Consider the following 14,626-nt stretch of genomic DNA (forward strand, 5'->3'; position numbering starts at 1 on the left):
CGCAGCGTCATTCAGACCTCAGGCTGAGGCCCATTCGTGGGGTGGGGAAGCCATTCACAATGTTGTGATCAATAGTGTTTAAAGATGTGGGATAGAATAGAATAGAATACAGAGCGTACGTGTTTTGTAAAGGTAACTAACACATAAACTATGTCATCTAATTATGTATCTATCTATCTATCTATCATTATCTATCTATCATTTATCTATCTATCCATCTACCTATTCGTCCTGTGGTTTTTGACCTGGCAGATCTGGCTCTTTCCTAAAGTCTTGGGGAGAAAGAGTGCGGGGGAAGGGCAGAGACGACTCAGCCATTTCCACAAGACCAGCTTTTAATATGAGTGTGATTGGAAGCACAAATAAATAAACGCCAGAGAAAATGGAAAAACCAAACCAAACCTCAGGACGTCAAAACCCAAATTCAGAAAACGAAATGAAACAGATCTCCGACAGACAGACAAACAAAAAAAAAGCCCCCCAAAGAAACAGAATCAGACTGTACAAGCCGTGTCACAGGGAGAGCAGAATGACATGGGCACCGCGGATGAGTGCCCGGGCCGCTGTGGAGGGGAGGGGGGTTGGCCCTGATCACCCTGTGGGCTGGCTTGGGGAGGTCGGGGAGGGCTTTGTGGGCAGGTTAAGAACCTTCACAAACTACACAAGGACCGGACGTCGTTGAGTTCTGCGGTTTCCCTCTTGATCGTGCAGGTGTGATTCCAGCGTGGCCTCGTGGTGACTTCAGGGCTGGAACCTGGTCCCGCTGCACAGCTGCAGAGGGACTGCTGGAAACCGCACGGAGGAGGGTCAAGTACAGAGACAGACGTGGAGGCGGTGCCGTGAGGACTCAGAGCATGCAGTTGCTTTTTACATCTGGCAGTGAGATGTGATGGCAGGTCGGTTCTCGGACAGTTCCAGAGCGTGACTCACTTCTCCTAAGAGGGACGGGTGCGCGGCAGCAGGGCCTGAGGACGCATCGTGCCAGACGAGGCTGGAGCAAGGTTTTGACAGAGAGTTTGCTATGTGTGCACAGGGGGCTCTTGCTTCTTTCCGTCGGTCGGCAGGGGCCATCCCACCTGAGCCTGCCGTCCCCTGTTCTGGTCCTGGGCCTCAAGGTCTGTCCCGGGGGTGCCGGGCGGTCGGAGGGCTGTCAGCAGGCAATCTCCTCCAAGGTCCCCAGGGCCGTCTGCAGGGGCACGTTCACACTGTGGCTGATGGTTTCGGAGTGGTTTGGCATCGGGTCACAAGTGCTCTGGTGGGAAGGGGAAAGTGGGTGTTGATGCTCATTCAGCAAAAGTTCATCACGATGCCCCCCGGGCAGCCCAGCCCAGGCCCCGGGGACCACGCTGCCCACTGTGGGCTCCCCCAGGGCACAGCTGCTCCGCCCCAGACATCTCCAGCGCCGGCTTGCCATCCTGGTGCATGAGGGTGAAGGGGCCTCATAGCCTTTAGAATCCTCTCCATTCTCCACCTAGGCACACCCGCCCCGCACCCGCAGAGTGGGGATGGGGCTTAGCGACTGGTTTGACCTTCTCTCTAGCGGTCCCCTGATGTGTCACCTGAAGCTACATCTGAGTGGTGTGTGTAGCTTTGGAGCTTGGATGGCCCATCCTACCCTTGCCCTTGGGGCCTCTGTTGGGTCAGCCTGGGCTGGAGGAGGGGTGGCCTGTGGCCAAGCCTGGGGCAGGGGGTGCCAATCGCTGAGGCCAAGCAGTGGAGGCCCCTGACAACCAGAACCCTGACCCCTGATCACAGCTGCCCGAAGGACCTTTAGGTTAGGCCGGCCCCAGGGAAGAGTTGTCTTGGGTCCCTGAGCAGGGTGGGGCTGAGATGGCTTTGAGTTTTCCAGGTGATTCCCAGGCTGCGGAGGGCTGGAGGCTGGGAGGGATGGGAGCAGCATTCTGTGCCAAGGATGCGGGGGAGATTTGATGAGGATGAGGCTGGGGGAGGGGGAGGGGCCAGAGGGGAGGGGCTCTGAGACGTTCTGAAGGCCAGTGGGGGAGGGAGCCTGTACTCGCTACGCGCTCATTAGAAACTAGGCAAAGCTCATGGCTTTACAGGCCTGGCCTCGCTTAATCTGAATGGCAACCCCTGAAGCCCCTGTGATTTAGCAGATGATCAGAAAGGGAAGTAACGAGCCCCCAGCCGCTACACACGGCTGGGAAGCGGGGACCTGGGATCCAGGCGGGTAGCTGAGTCCAGAGCCTGGCCTCCTTCCATGCTGCCCTCTCCTCGACAGAAGCTGTCTTCTGTTCAAGCAGAGGCTGCAGGGACCCAAGAGAATCAAAGCGAGATTTTTTTAGCCTGGGAGATGGCTAGAGAAATAGTGTCTGGAACAGAAGTGGGAGCCCAAACAGGAGAAGGGGACTGGGATCCATTTGGCATGTTATGATTTTAAGGGGGCAAGTGGCCACTGAATGGGGTGGTCTCTTGGGGCCGGGTGCTGACCTGGGGAAAGCCAGCCATACCTGCAACCTTCAGTGGAGCCCAGGGTCCAGGAGCAGACTGAGTTAGGGACGGAGAACGAGCAGCTTAAGAGGTGCTGCCCCTCTCTGGCTCGAGGAATGAGAGGCAGAGTAGGACAGTGGTTAGGGAGGCTTTGTGCCCAGCTCTGACACTCACCTGCAGTGTAACCTTGGTCTCTGAGCCGCAACGGCCTCATGCACAGAATGGAGATAAAAACAGACCTTCCTCTAGGGTGACTGTCGGGTTGAAACAGCGTGGCGCTCTTAAGGCACTTAGCACAGTGCCTGACATGTACCATGCATACAATGGTTAGCCGTTCTAATGGGTATCATTGCCACTACCAAATTCACAGGGCACCACACCCTACGTCCCCTTCAAAATGGGGTAGAGTACCAGGGACATCCCTGCTTGTATTCTGCCACCCCGCAGAATAAGGGAGTGGACCTACGCAGAGCCTCTCCGGTTCTCCCAAGGCATGAGAAGAGGGGCGTGGCCTCTGGCCTGGGAGAAGCTGGATTGGTCCAGGCAGAAGCATCTCCTACCCTGTCACATCTCACCCCACCCCCTCCCCATATGCTCAAGTCCATTCTCTGGTAGGTCTGTGTCTTTATGTCATGGACATATATACACTACCAAATGTAAAATACATAGCTAGTGGGAAGCAGCCGCATAGCACAGGGAGATCAGCTCGGTGCTTTGTGACCACCTAGAGGGGTGGGATGGGGAGGGTGGGAGGGAGGGAGATGCAAGAGGGAAGAGAAATGGGAACATATTGTATATGTATAACTGATTCACTTTGTTATAAAGCAGAAGCTAACACACCATTGTAAGGCAATTATACTTCAATAAAGATGTTTAAAAAAAAAAAAAAAAAAGAAGCATCTCCTGGTCTCCGCTGCATCCACGGCTTACTGCTGGGTTCTGGGGTGAGTCTCAGAGAGAGGCTCAAGGCTCAGTTGGAGTGTCCTTGGATTTGGGAGCTGCAGAGTGTCACGAGCCACGGAAAGGTGTGCAACGAAGCTCGGCCCGCCCTCCGGCCCCACCCGGCCCCCGCATCTGGGTTAACACGGCCTGCATGTGCCAGAGGAACTAACCAACCTGCAAACCCCGGGCTGCCCTTACCACATTCTCATCGTGGCTCCCTTCCTCCTCTTCTTTGCCAAGCAGGTCTAATAGCTTCTCTTTGATCAGCTGCAAGAAAGGCAGGAAGGGGGTGGTCAGGCCAGAAGAACGGCGCCCAGGTAGAGAGAGAGAGACCTCCCTCCACGTGGCTGGGCTGGGGCCCCTACCCAGTCTTTGGGCTGAGATGGGATTTTGGAGCAGGAGCTAGAGCTTGGAGGGGGTCACGGGAGGGCCTGGTCTCCCAGTATGGCTGGTTCCCTGTCTGTCCTGGGGGGACAGAATTACTCATCACTTTTGAGGCCTGACAACTCCACAGTTCACAAGATCGGGATACACCTGAGTTCTTAACATTTTATTCTTAGCAAGAAAGGGTAATTACTAAATATGTTCCCTGGTGCGATTCAATTTCTGTGATTTTGTATATCTTTTCACAAAAATGAGTAAACAAGGCAGAATGAAATCTGGCCATGGGACCCGGTTTGGGAACAAGGTCACCATGCTGAGAGGCAGGATGTGACACTCTAGAGGCCCCTGGTCACCGGTGCCCTCTGGCTCCCCGCAGTGACTGCCAGCGGCCTCTGGCCATCGCCAGCCCCCTCTGGGATGCAGGCCACTGCTCTGCAGGCCCCGTTTGCTAGGCTGAGACTCAGGTGGTCCTGGGGACGGTGTTGGGCCTGGACTTCCCTGAGGGATTCTGGAGTCCCTGGAGCCATCCCGGGGCTGGGGGGAGGGAGGCAGTAGGAAGGCTGACGTGCACCCGGAGCGCTCAGTGACTGAAGCCACTGTTTGCTGTGTGAGAAGCTTTCAGAGGCTTTGTCCAGCTGCCCCCTGAGGGTGACAACTCCCGGACAGTTAGTGGCCAGGAGTGGCAGGGGTGCCCTTGCTCTTCCTGCTCAGGACTGATGAGCACGGCAGGAGTGCTCCTTCCCGAAACCTGCCTGGACCACAGAGGGCGCTGCTCGGGTGACGGGCCACCAGGAGGGCAGGGGTGTGTGTGTGTGTGTGCATGAGGTGTGCGTGTGGTATATGTGTGTATTTCTGAGCAGTGTGTGTGAGCACGGTATAACTGTGTGTGATATATGTGTGTGGAGTGTGCGGTGTATGTGTGTGCAGGTGTTGCGTGTGAGTGTGGTATAAGTGTGTGTGATGCGTGTGAGCGGTGTGTGTGTGTGCATGTGGTGTGCGTGTGGTGTACGTGTGTATTTGTGAGTAGTATGTGAGTGTGGTATAAGTGTGTGTGGTATATGTGTGTGCATATGTGGTGTGTGAGTGTGGTGTAACTGTGCGTGATGTGTGTGTATGGCACGTGTGTGAGTGGCGTGTGTGGAGTGCGTGTGGTACATGTGTGTGCATATGTGGTGTGTGAGTGTGGTGTAACTGTGCGTGATGTGTGTGTACGGCATGTGTGTGAGTGGCGTGTGTGGAGTGCGTGTGGTATATGTGTGTGCATATGTCGTGTGTGAGTGTGGTGTAACTGTGCGTGATGTGTGTGTACGGCACGTGTGTGAGTGGTGTGTGTGGAGTGCGTGTGGTATATGTGTGTGCACATGTGGTGTGTGAGTGTGCTGTAACTGTGTGTGATGTGTGTGTATGGCACGTGTGTGAGTGGCGTGTGTGGAGTGCGTGTGGTCCATGTGTGTGCACATGTGGTGTGTGAGTGTGGTATGCGGTGTGAGGGTGAGGGTGCACACACACCCGTGTCTGAAGCCCCCTAGCAGCCGGAGGGGCTCAGGGCTGTGGCCTCAGCACGATCTCATCCTCTTCTTCTCATCCCTTCTGCTCCCTCCCTGTGAGTGTAGACAGCCCTGAGGATAGGCCTGTGGCTTCTGCCTCTCTTCCATCCATCCCTCCCCCAGTGCCTAGGAGGTGGTGATAGACAATATCCATGGACAGGGAGGAGGAGGGGCCCTGGGGGAAGAGAGGCCGGGCTCTCCCCATCCACGCTTTGGTTCTGGACGTCGGGGCAGGATGAGGGCACCGGGTCACTCCCCCACGAGCGATCCCAAATCTTACCTCATAAATATAATCAAAGAGCTCTAGTATTGTAAGGATACTAGCACCAATAAACAATCCCATCTGACCACCAATATCACCTGGAGAGAGAGAGAGAAGACAAAGACTTGGCTTTCCTGACAGCGCTTCCGGAAGGGGCGAACAGACTGAGAACTCAGAAACCAGGCTTCCTGAATGGGTTCCCCTTCCCCGGGGGCCTGGGCCTGGTAGCTGGGAGGCCAGGCCCTTGACGCGTCCCTCCCTCACTGCACAGCTCTGAGAGCTGGTGGGTTTGGTTTTCAGCACCCATGGGGATGGGAACTAACCTGGATGCTTTCGGGGGGGGGCCTGGAATAGACCTTGTGGGCTGACAGGCTTGTTCAGTTCCGTTCAGAACCACACTGGTGGGGCTCAGGTTTGGCTCTGGACTGGGAACAGACAAGGTGCGTGTGGTCCCTGGCCTGGGCGAGGACACAGTCTAGCTTGAGACGTGTGTCAGGTGCCCTGAGTGAGGGTCTCTGGAGCAGTAACACAAGAGACAGCCCCCCAATCATGACATGGGCTTTGGGGCCACCTTGGGGCCCCTCTCACCCTTGGGATAAGGCCGTAGGAAGCATCTCCCTATCTCCCCACCTAAAGGTAAATGTTCAGTTTGGTCTCTTTCTAGAGTAGAGGTCCTTGCCCTGGATGTTGGGCCACACCAACCAAAGTCTTTCTAGACTGGTCTTCGGATCCCCCTGCATCAGACTCTTGGGATACTTGTAATCAGTGTAGATGCCTGGACCTACCTGAGGCCTACACAATCAGAGTCTCTGGGGTTGGGGTCTGGAGGTCAGGATTTTAAAGTTCCCGGGTGGTTCTCTGGCCCACCAAACTTTGAGAACCGCTCTCCTGTGGGAGCTTCCAGTGGCTGGAGACCCCCTGAATTGAACGCAATCCATTGTGTGTGCACCTGGGCATTTGCAGAGGGAGAGTCCGTCTTTCACAAGTTATTATCAGATTCTCCAGGGGGTTCTGATCCCCCCAAAGCCCCAAGCGCTTCATTCCAGAGGCAGTGTGGTGGAACAGGGGGCTCTGAGGTTGAGTTTGGAGGGTGGCCGTCAGCTGGCTGTGCGGCTTTGATAAGCCCTGACCTTCTCAGGAGCTTTGCCTTCCGGGGACATTTGGTGGTGGAGGTGGTCAGGGGTGGGGTGGTGGTCAGAGGAGATGAACTGTGGAGTCCTTTCCAGCTGTGACCTCTGAGACTGGCAGCTGCTGGGCTGGGCTGGGCTGGGGAGAGCGGGTGCTGTTGGGGGTGAATGTACCGTCCTCCTGGAGACTCCAGGCTGACCTCTTGGTCTGAGAACTTTCGGATGAGTACCTCTGCCCACTCCTCCTCTGATTATGGCTGGAGAAGCCCAACCAACACATCCCCAGGCGAACAAGCCATGACGACGGGGAGGCGGCTCTTCCTGGGGGGACCTGGTTTGGGGCTCAACGTGGCTCCCTTCACTCCTCTCCTGCCCCTCCGCCCCCTCTAATATCCTCAATGGAGGCTTATCGGGGAGTGTGCACAATGCATGTGCACGGCAGGAGTGGGGCGTGTCTGTGCGTGTGTGAGCCGTGTGGCGGAGCGTGGGGTATGGGCCTGGGCGCGGCGTGCGCGAATGCGTGTGGTATAGACGCAGGTGATATGTCTGACCACCGACAGCTTTACATAGGCGGCAAGCCACGTCTAGGGTAGTTACACGAGTGCGTCCAAAGGCGGCTTTGTGGGAGCGGGCACAGTGTGTCTGACTGAGCATGTGTGAGTGTGTGCGGGTGTGAGCATGTGAGTGTGTAGGCACGCAACCTGTGTGCATGTACGTGTCTCTGTAGCCACGTGGCTTGCATGTGGGCCTGTGAGGGTGTGTTCACCGCGGGAGGGGTGCGCTGTGTGCGGGGGGGTGGGGGGAGGGGAGGGACGGGCCCGATTGGGTGCCGTGGCTCACGGTTTGCGAGCAGCATTTGCTGTCCTCACGGGAGGTACAGATGGCAGCGTGATTTGCACGGCGGGCTATTCTGGGTGGGAGCAAGATGCTGGGAAAACGCTCTCTCATGTCTGCTGCAGGGACCAGCTACCTCTCCTGACAGATTCGGGGCTCAGGCCCTCGTTGCTGCGTGTGTGTGTGCGTGTCTGAGTGTGACTGTGAGCCTGTGTAGGGGAGGGGAGGGGAGGAGGCATGTCCTTGGTCTTCTTTAGGAAATAAAGGTGGCAGGAGCAGGGCTCTACCACCAGCTCAGGGCATGAGGCCCTTTGGCCACAGGCCCTTTGGCCACAACAATCTCCAAGGCCCAGGTGATGACCACCTTAGCCCAGTGGGCACCCCACTGTGGCCCAGTTCCCCAGCCTCCTGGGAGAGGAACAGACACGCTCAGATGTTGCTGCAGGGTAGGCCCTGGTCCCTGGCATGGTGTGTCCAGGTGCCAGAAACTACTATTTATGGACCTCCTGTGGGCTGGGGCTTTTCCACATTTAACCATCACGGCAAACTCACAAAGTGAGTTTTATTAGACCCATTTTACAGATGAGAAACCTGAGGTTCAGTGAAGCCACCTGCCCACGTTCTCCCAGTTGGTGTGCAGCAGCCCGTGGCTTGCTCTCCCCTTGCACTTCCAGGTAGAAGGTGTATGCCTCCCCGCCCTCACCCAGGATGCTATTCTCACCTGATTCAGTTCACAGAGACAAGAGCTATTTTTCCTCGAAGCCACAGACACCAGATCCTTTCTTGAGAGTGCGTGGGAGTTGGGGGTTGAGACCAGAGCAGGTCTTTTTAACTGTGCACCCGCAGGGGTCTTGTGAGTTTTACGCTGGGCTGGGACTGTGTTGAAATTAACTTCCTGCATCCATCATGTGCCCTCGGGGCCAGGGGAGCTGGCCCTAGGGTGGGGTGGCAGTCAGGTTTGTAGATTTCTGGGGGTGCATGGCCCTGCTGTTGTGTTTGACAAAGGGCTCTCAGTCCAGGGGGCACCGGGCCTTCTCAACGCAGCAAAATTGCTTTCCAGTGGGGGCTCCATGGGGGACCCTCCCTGGGCCCACTGCCTGGGACCACCCACAGCTCAGCCCTCCCTCCACTTGACAGCTCTTTCTTCCTGCCATGGCCCCAGTGCTCTGACTCCAACCTGGGGGCGGAAGACCATAGAATCCCAAGAGGATGGTGTTGGAAAGTCCCCGAGAGAGACCATCTAGCTCACCTACTTCATTGTGTTGATGGGGGAACTGAGGCCTAGACTGGGACATGAACTGGGCCTAACACCTCCAGCACGTGGAGTTCTTCCCATTCTGGGGCAGGAGCAGTGCAAAGGGAAGAGGGAGTAAACCGCCCACCAGCCCATCCCCATGAGACGCGGACATTTGTGCAACAGACACTCTGACTTACCAAGTAAGGCAGCAACTTCGTACGCCTTCTTCTGTTCAATGGTCTCATAATTGAGAGCCTCAAAAAATATATCCAGGACGAGGATATTCTCTCTGCGGAGGAAATGTCCAGTGTCATTCGTGGTGACAGCCATCAGGATCCACGGGGATCATCTAATACAATTTCCCCACAGACAGATGGAGAAACTGAGGCCCAGGGAAGTGAAACAACTGGCCCAAAGTTAGAGCTGGTTAGTGGCACAGCTGGGGCTTGAACCTGACATCCTGACTCCCACCTCAGAGCTCTTCACGGGCCTGGAGGCGTATATCAGCTGTCCCCTTGGCCCCTTATTGCTAATGCCCCTCTCTCTCTGCACCCTTTCCAGGAATCCTGCCTGGCCTCCAGGTCTCTGTGCTCCCAGAGGGTCTGCCTGGGCCCTTACGTGCAGGTGAGCTCAGCACTGTCTTGACAAGGCTTGCTCGCCTGTCCCCCGCTGACCTCCCCTGCCCGCTCTGGAGAGGCCCCCAGTTCTTACTGGGATTGATAGCAAGCTCCTCCTAGTGGGGGCCCTACCCCGGATGGCCAAGTCAGCTGCAGGGACCAGGGAGGGTTTTTAGGGAGAAAACCCACACCTGGTTGCAGGTGTTCTGATGGAAGCACTCCGGTTCCCTTTTGCTCTTTTGGGCAGATGTGTGCACGAGACACATCTAGGCAGGAGACGTCATTACGGCCGGCACAATGTCTGCGACAGCGGGGCCTGGCACCTCCTACAAAGTTCCCTGGCTCCTTCCACGACGTGGCTCACAATGACCTCAGTGCTCCTTGTCCTCAACCCACAGGGCAAAAGCCGTCCCAGGATGAGGTCTGGTGACGGTGAGGGCAGGAGGGAGAGGCTGGCGGAGAGGAGCCCTTTCCCTGCGGGGCTTGCCCAGGTGCCATTCACAGTGTCACCCTCTCTTGCCTGGTTTATGGCAACTGCTTCCCACCTGGCTTCCTTCCGCCCACCTGGCTTCTGGTCCTTCCTCCATTTGCCGCCTGAAGGGTCTTCCTAAAACCGCTAAACTAATCCACGTGACGTAAAATTAGCATCCAGTTCCTCCATCACTCAGGCTACATTTAAGACGCTCAGTAGCCACATGTGGCCAGTGGCCATCATGTAGGACATCACAGATAAAGAACATTTCCAGAAGGTTCTACCTAAACGGCAAATGTGCGCCTGTCACTCGCCTAGTGGAAGTTCTTCTGTGGCCGCCTGTCCTTTTAGAATAAGTCCATTCCCTGCGTCCCACCCCCGCCCAGCTCAGCCTGCAGGATCCTCTACCTTGGACACAGCCACCTCCCCCAGCCTCCCCTTCCCGTAATCTTGTCTGCCCTTCACTGATTTTCTCTGCTGAGCCTCTGCCTGGGACACCCTCTGCTCCTGTGTCTTTCTTTCACTTATTCTGTTAAAAGATATATATATATATTTTGAGCATCAACTCTGTGCCAGACACTCCACAGCAGAGAACAAAACAAGAAAGTTTCCTGCCCTCAAGAAGCTTCACTTTCGTGAAGCGGGCAAGTTAATTTCAGGAAACACACACGTGCATATAGAATTACACACGGTGGTGTGTGTTATACAGGAAAACGCCAGAGTGCTTCAAGAGAAAAATGACAGGAGGGGACTAATTTAGTCGTCCGAAGAGATGACGTTTAAATGGAGACCTGCACAATGAGGAACCAGTTAGGTGAAGAGTGAGAGGAAAAGCATTCCAGGAAGAGGGAACAGAATGTGCAAAACCTGCCTGGAAAACTCCTCTACATCCTGTAAAAACATCTCTGGATTGACATATATACACTAATAGGTATAAAATGGATAACTAATAAAAAAATGCAAAAAGAAAAACATCTCTGAAGCTTTCCTTGACAGCATCCTTATGCAAGGTGCGGCCAGCCGCTTCTCTTATTACTTGCATCAGCCTATATAGCTTTCAGTTTTGTACTTGTCTCTCCACCAGACTATAAGCTCGTTAAAGGCTGGGCCTGCGTCTTAATCCGCTTTGTCTTCATATCCTGAGCCTGAGCACAGAACGTGGCAAACAGCAGGTGCTCAATTAATGTCTGCCAAATAGAATTAATTGCTTACCTTGCCCTCTTCCTCGACTGCCCCCCATTTTTTCCTAGTCCATCCTCCCCCACCTCCATCCACCATGTCCACTTAACGTACGAGATATATTTTTCTGATTTGTTAAATTTCTTCTCGAGGTACTTGGCTGACGTCTTGCTGGGGATCTTCACCATGGAGAGCTCTTTGTTGTAGCGGGTCAGGTTGCAGGGTGTCCTGCAGAGACAGTAATTACTGTCCTTTTCCGCCAGCAGACCTGGAGGGGAGAGGGAGGCAGGGCTTAGTCAGGTGGACCTCCTGGCCCAGAGGAGCCAGGTTCCCGCAGCAGAGGAGTGAGCTGGGAGGAGATGCCATCTGGGTAAATGAGGGATGGGGGGCTGTGGAGAGAAGGAGGGCCGGGCTTTTGCTACAGGTTGATGAGGGTGTGAGCTCTCATAGAACGTGCCCACTCTTTCTCTGTTACTCTTGGTCCTGTTTTCCTTCTGCTTCCTTTACTGTTATGTCACCCTTTGTAAATCTTTGAAAAGGCACCACTTTTGGAGAATGGGCTCCAAGGGAGTCCCGGACCCCTCACCTTCCCAGGGCTTTCTTCTCTGCTCCTAGTCTCAGTTCTCATCTACAAAGGGGGCTGTTCTCCAAAGGCAAGTGTGGGAGACCATTTTCTCTGAAACTCTGGGCTCCGTGGTTCTCCCTCCAGGGCTCCCATATAGCCCATGCCCACCTGCTCTGCTCGCTGGTTTAGGACGCGGAACTGAGTCTTTGCATCCATTGGAAGTCACTCCTTCTCCTTCCCGCCAGCCCTCCCGGAGGCGTCTGGACCTGTGAGTCCAGAGCTGCTGCACTTAGATCCAGCAAGGGCAGCTGCTGAACGAACTTGAGTCCGGATGATTTAAATACTCTCTGCTTGTCTTGGTTATAAATGGTTTCCCGGGGCACGTGGAGTGGGTCTAGCTTGGGGGTTGCAGCTTGTTTGTGTGATCTCCCTCACTTGGAAGTTTTCCAGGGTGGGGGGTGTGGACCAGTAAACACCCAGCAGAAGGAGGGGGAGTAGGGGGGCGCGCCTGGCTCAGCGGAGCATGCAGAGACAGGACAGCCTTGGAATAACCGCCAGAGTGTGCGCGGGGAGATATCGCTGATCTCCTTTGGTGCCCACCCGGACGCTCACTGCCCATCCTCTCCTCATCTCTGCCCACTCCTCTGCATTCCGCAGTGCTCTCTGCTCTCCTGAAACCCACGCCTCCCCTACCCCCACCTCTCTACCTCCTTTTTTTCCCTAGTCTGGTTTCCAGCCCTCAACCACTTGCATCAATTCCCTCCCCCACCCCTCTTCTCCTTCCTCCTCTCCATCTCCCTCTCCCGTCCCTGCAGGGATGCCACCCTTTCCAGCCTCTTTCCTCTCACCCTTCCCCACTCCCCTTCCCCCCATCTCTCTGCTGCACCCGGAAGTTCTCCCAGGTCTTGATCGCAGCCCCTCCCCCATCATTCCATCTGGCCCCTGGTACTGACCTAGGGCAGGCTCTGCACACTCCTTGTGTTGCTCAGGGGTACAGAAAGGGGCATCCCCTGCAAAGAAGAAAGACAGGGAGAGGTACTCAGGCAGCAACCCCTCCCCTCCTTGGGCTGGGGGAAGGGATTGCATCCGGGTACCTTGGTAACCTAGGAGGGGCAGCAGTTCACCAGTGGATGGTCAGAAGGCAGCCATTGATCAGGGCTGCCTGGGGGTAGTGGGGGAGCAGAAGACTGGGCTCTGATCTGCTCTGTGATAACAAGACCAGTCTAGCTAACTTCTCCCAGATTGCACAATGTGGCTTACATATGTGATAGGAAAGTGTTGACAGTTAAAGTGGGGAAGCAGTGGTAAGCACCTACTAAGTCCTGGGCATGCATTGTCCCCTTTAACCCACACGGGTACCTTCGGAAATAGGAAATACTGTATCTGTTTCACCCAGGAGAGAATTGAGGCTTAAGAATCCTGTTTTCCCAGGACATCAGAGCTAGCGGTGATGGAGGTGGGCTTTGAACCCAGGTCTGTCTGATTCCGAGGCTAGGGCTCTTTCCACCACACCACACTGCTGTAGGGGAGTGAGGACTGCTTTGTTAGTCTCCTCTTTGCTGTGCCCTTAATTCCACATTATAATTGAGATGCCAGTAACAGTGTCATGGGCGGGGGGTGGGTGGGGGGAGGGAAATGATTAAAATCTCTCCTGCTTGCTTTGGGCTCAGGTTCCATGGGGAAACTTCACTGGCTGGTGATCCAGTCTGAGCATCAGGCAGGTAGCATTTACCAGTGCTCAATTCTCTCTGGTCTCTGTAGAAATCCAGAAGCTTTTTTTTTTTTTTCTTGTACCAAGTGCTAAAGTTAAAGCCCACCACGATATCTTTTCCTTACCTTCTCCCTAAACACCTTTGTTTTGCAAGAGCTGAAGAACTGATATGCTTCCTCCTTTCTAATAATAAAAATTTAACTGATATGTTTCCCTTTTTGCTCTGTCTTCTAGGAAGCTCAGAGGCAATTTTAAAGGTCGATAATTCTAAATTTAGATTGCTAGAGAAATTATTGATCATAATGCACTAATTTAGAATTGAGCTCTAAGGATGTTCATTTCAGCATTGGTTATAACAGAAAACAATTGGTAATGAACAAAATGTCTGATATCAGGATTTAGCTAAATAAACAAACGAAGTATGATATAACCATGAAATTGTAGCCATGAAATATAACAGCAAAGTTCCCAGCACATAGTAGGTCTTCAGTCAACAGTACTCTCGATTCCCTCTCCCCATGTGTTAACACAATCACCACTGACGTTTGCAATTGACAAAGCTTTCTTTTTGGCAGCACTGCGGAGCTTGCGGGATCTTAGTTCCCTGACCAGGGATCGAACCCGAACCCCCTGCAGTGGAAGCACGGAGCTCTAACCACTGGACCACCAGGGAATTCCCAACAAAGCATTTTTATATCTTAGCCTAATTTTATCCTCCTAACCACGAATGATTGTGTTTTAAAGATAATGGAGGTAAGAACAGAGAGGTTTAGTAACTTGTACCAGGTCACACAGCAGTAAAGTGGAGGAACCTGAGTTAGAAGCCAAGGCCACTGACTCCAGCCTCAGTCATCCTTCCTTCCATGCTTCAGTACCAAACTCTTCCTGCCCCAATCAGCCCCCCTCCCCGCACTCCACTTCCACCTCTGACAAGCCAACTGCCTCTAATGATGGCTACATGCATTGTTAGTCTGACAACAGAAATGTCAGTACACACGCATTCATTTGCTGGCTGATGGACTCTTGCCTAGCTTGAAAGAGTGCTAGACAGTTGGATGCAAGAAGGGAAACATCTGGAGGAAAGCAATAACCATCTGGATGTTTGAACGTGTACCACACCAGGATGCAAGAATTGTAAGCATCCAGATATCTGGACACTGAACTTTAGGAGGGAAGAACAGCAAACAATTAGCAAACACATTGAACGTTGGGAGGAACGTTCTCCAAACACCTGACCACTTCTGGACACCAGGATGCCGCCTTGGTTGCCAGACTGGATGTTTCCATCCGCCCTCTAAGCG

At 54.2% G+C, this 14,626-nt stretch overlaps 1 protein-coding gene across 2 annotated transcripts in view; it reads right to left on the bottom strand.

Moving 5' to 3' along the window:
* Window positions 1-337: 337 nt before the first annotated feature.
* The window catches only part of ASIC2 (acid sensing ion channel subunit 2), a 1,041,202-nt gene continuing 1,026,913 nt past the window's right edge, over window positions 338-14,626 (bottom strand). For both annotated transcript variants that reach the window (XM_007190164.2, XM_007190165.2), the window contains exons 5-10: window positions 12,568-12,624; window positions 11,164-11,317; window positions 8,979-9,070; window positions 5,602-5,681; window positions 3,589-3,657; window positions 338-1,252 (exon numbers count right to left, since the gene is read on the bottom strand). In XM_007190164.2, coding sequence (XP_007190226.1) covers window positions 1,151-1,252; window positions 3,589-3,657; window positions 5,602-5,681; window positions 8,979-9,070; window positions 11,164-11,317; window positions 12,568-12,624 — 554 coding nt within the window. In that variant the 3' untranslated portion in view covers window positions 338-1,150. The remainder of the gene's footprint in view (window positions 1,253-3,588; window positions 3,658-5,601; window positions 5,682-8,978; window positions 9,071-11,163; window positions 11,318-12,567; window positions 12,625-14,626) is intronic.

The sequence above is a fragment of the Balaenoptera acutorostrata genome, chromosome 20 (assembly GCF_949987535.1).
Source record: "Balaenoptera acutorostrata chromosome 20, mBalAcu1.1, whole genome shotgun sequence".
Classification (NCBI taxonomy): domain Eukaryota; kingdom Metazoa; phylum Chordata; class Mammalia; order Artiodactyla; family Balaenopteridae; genus Balaenoptera; species Balaenoptera acutorostrata.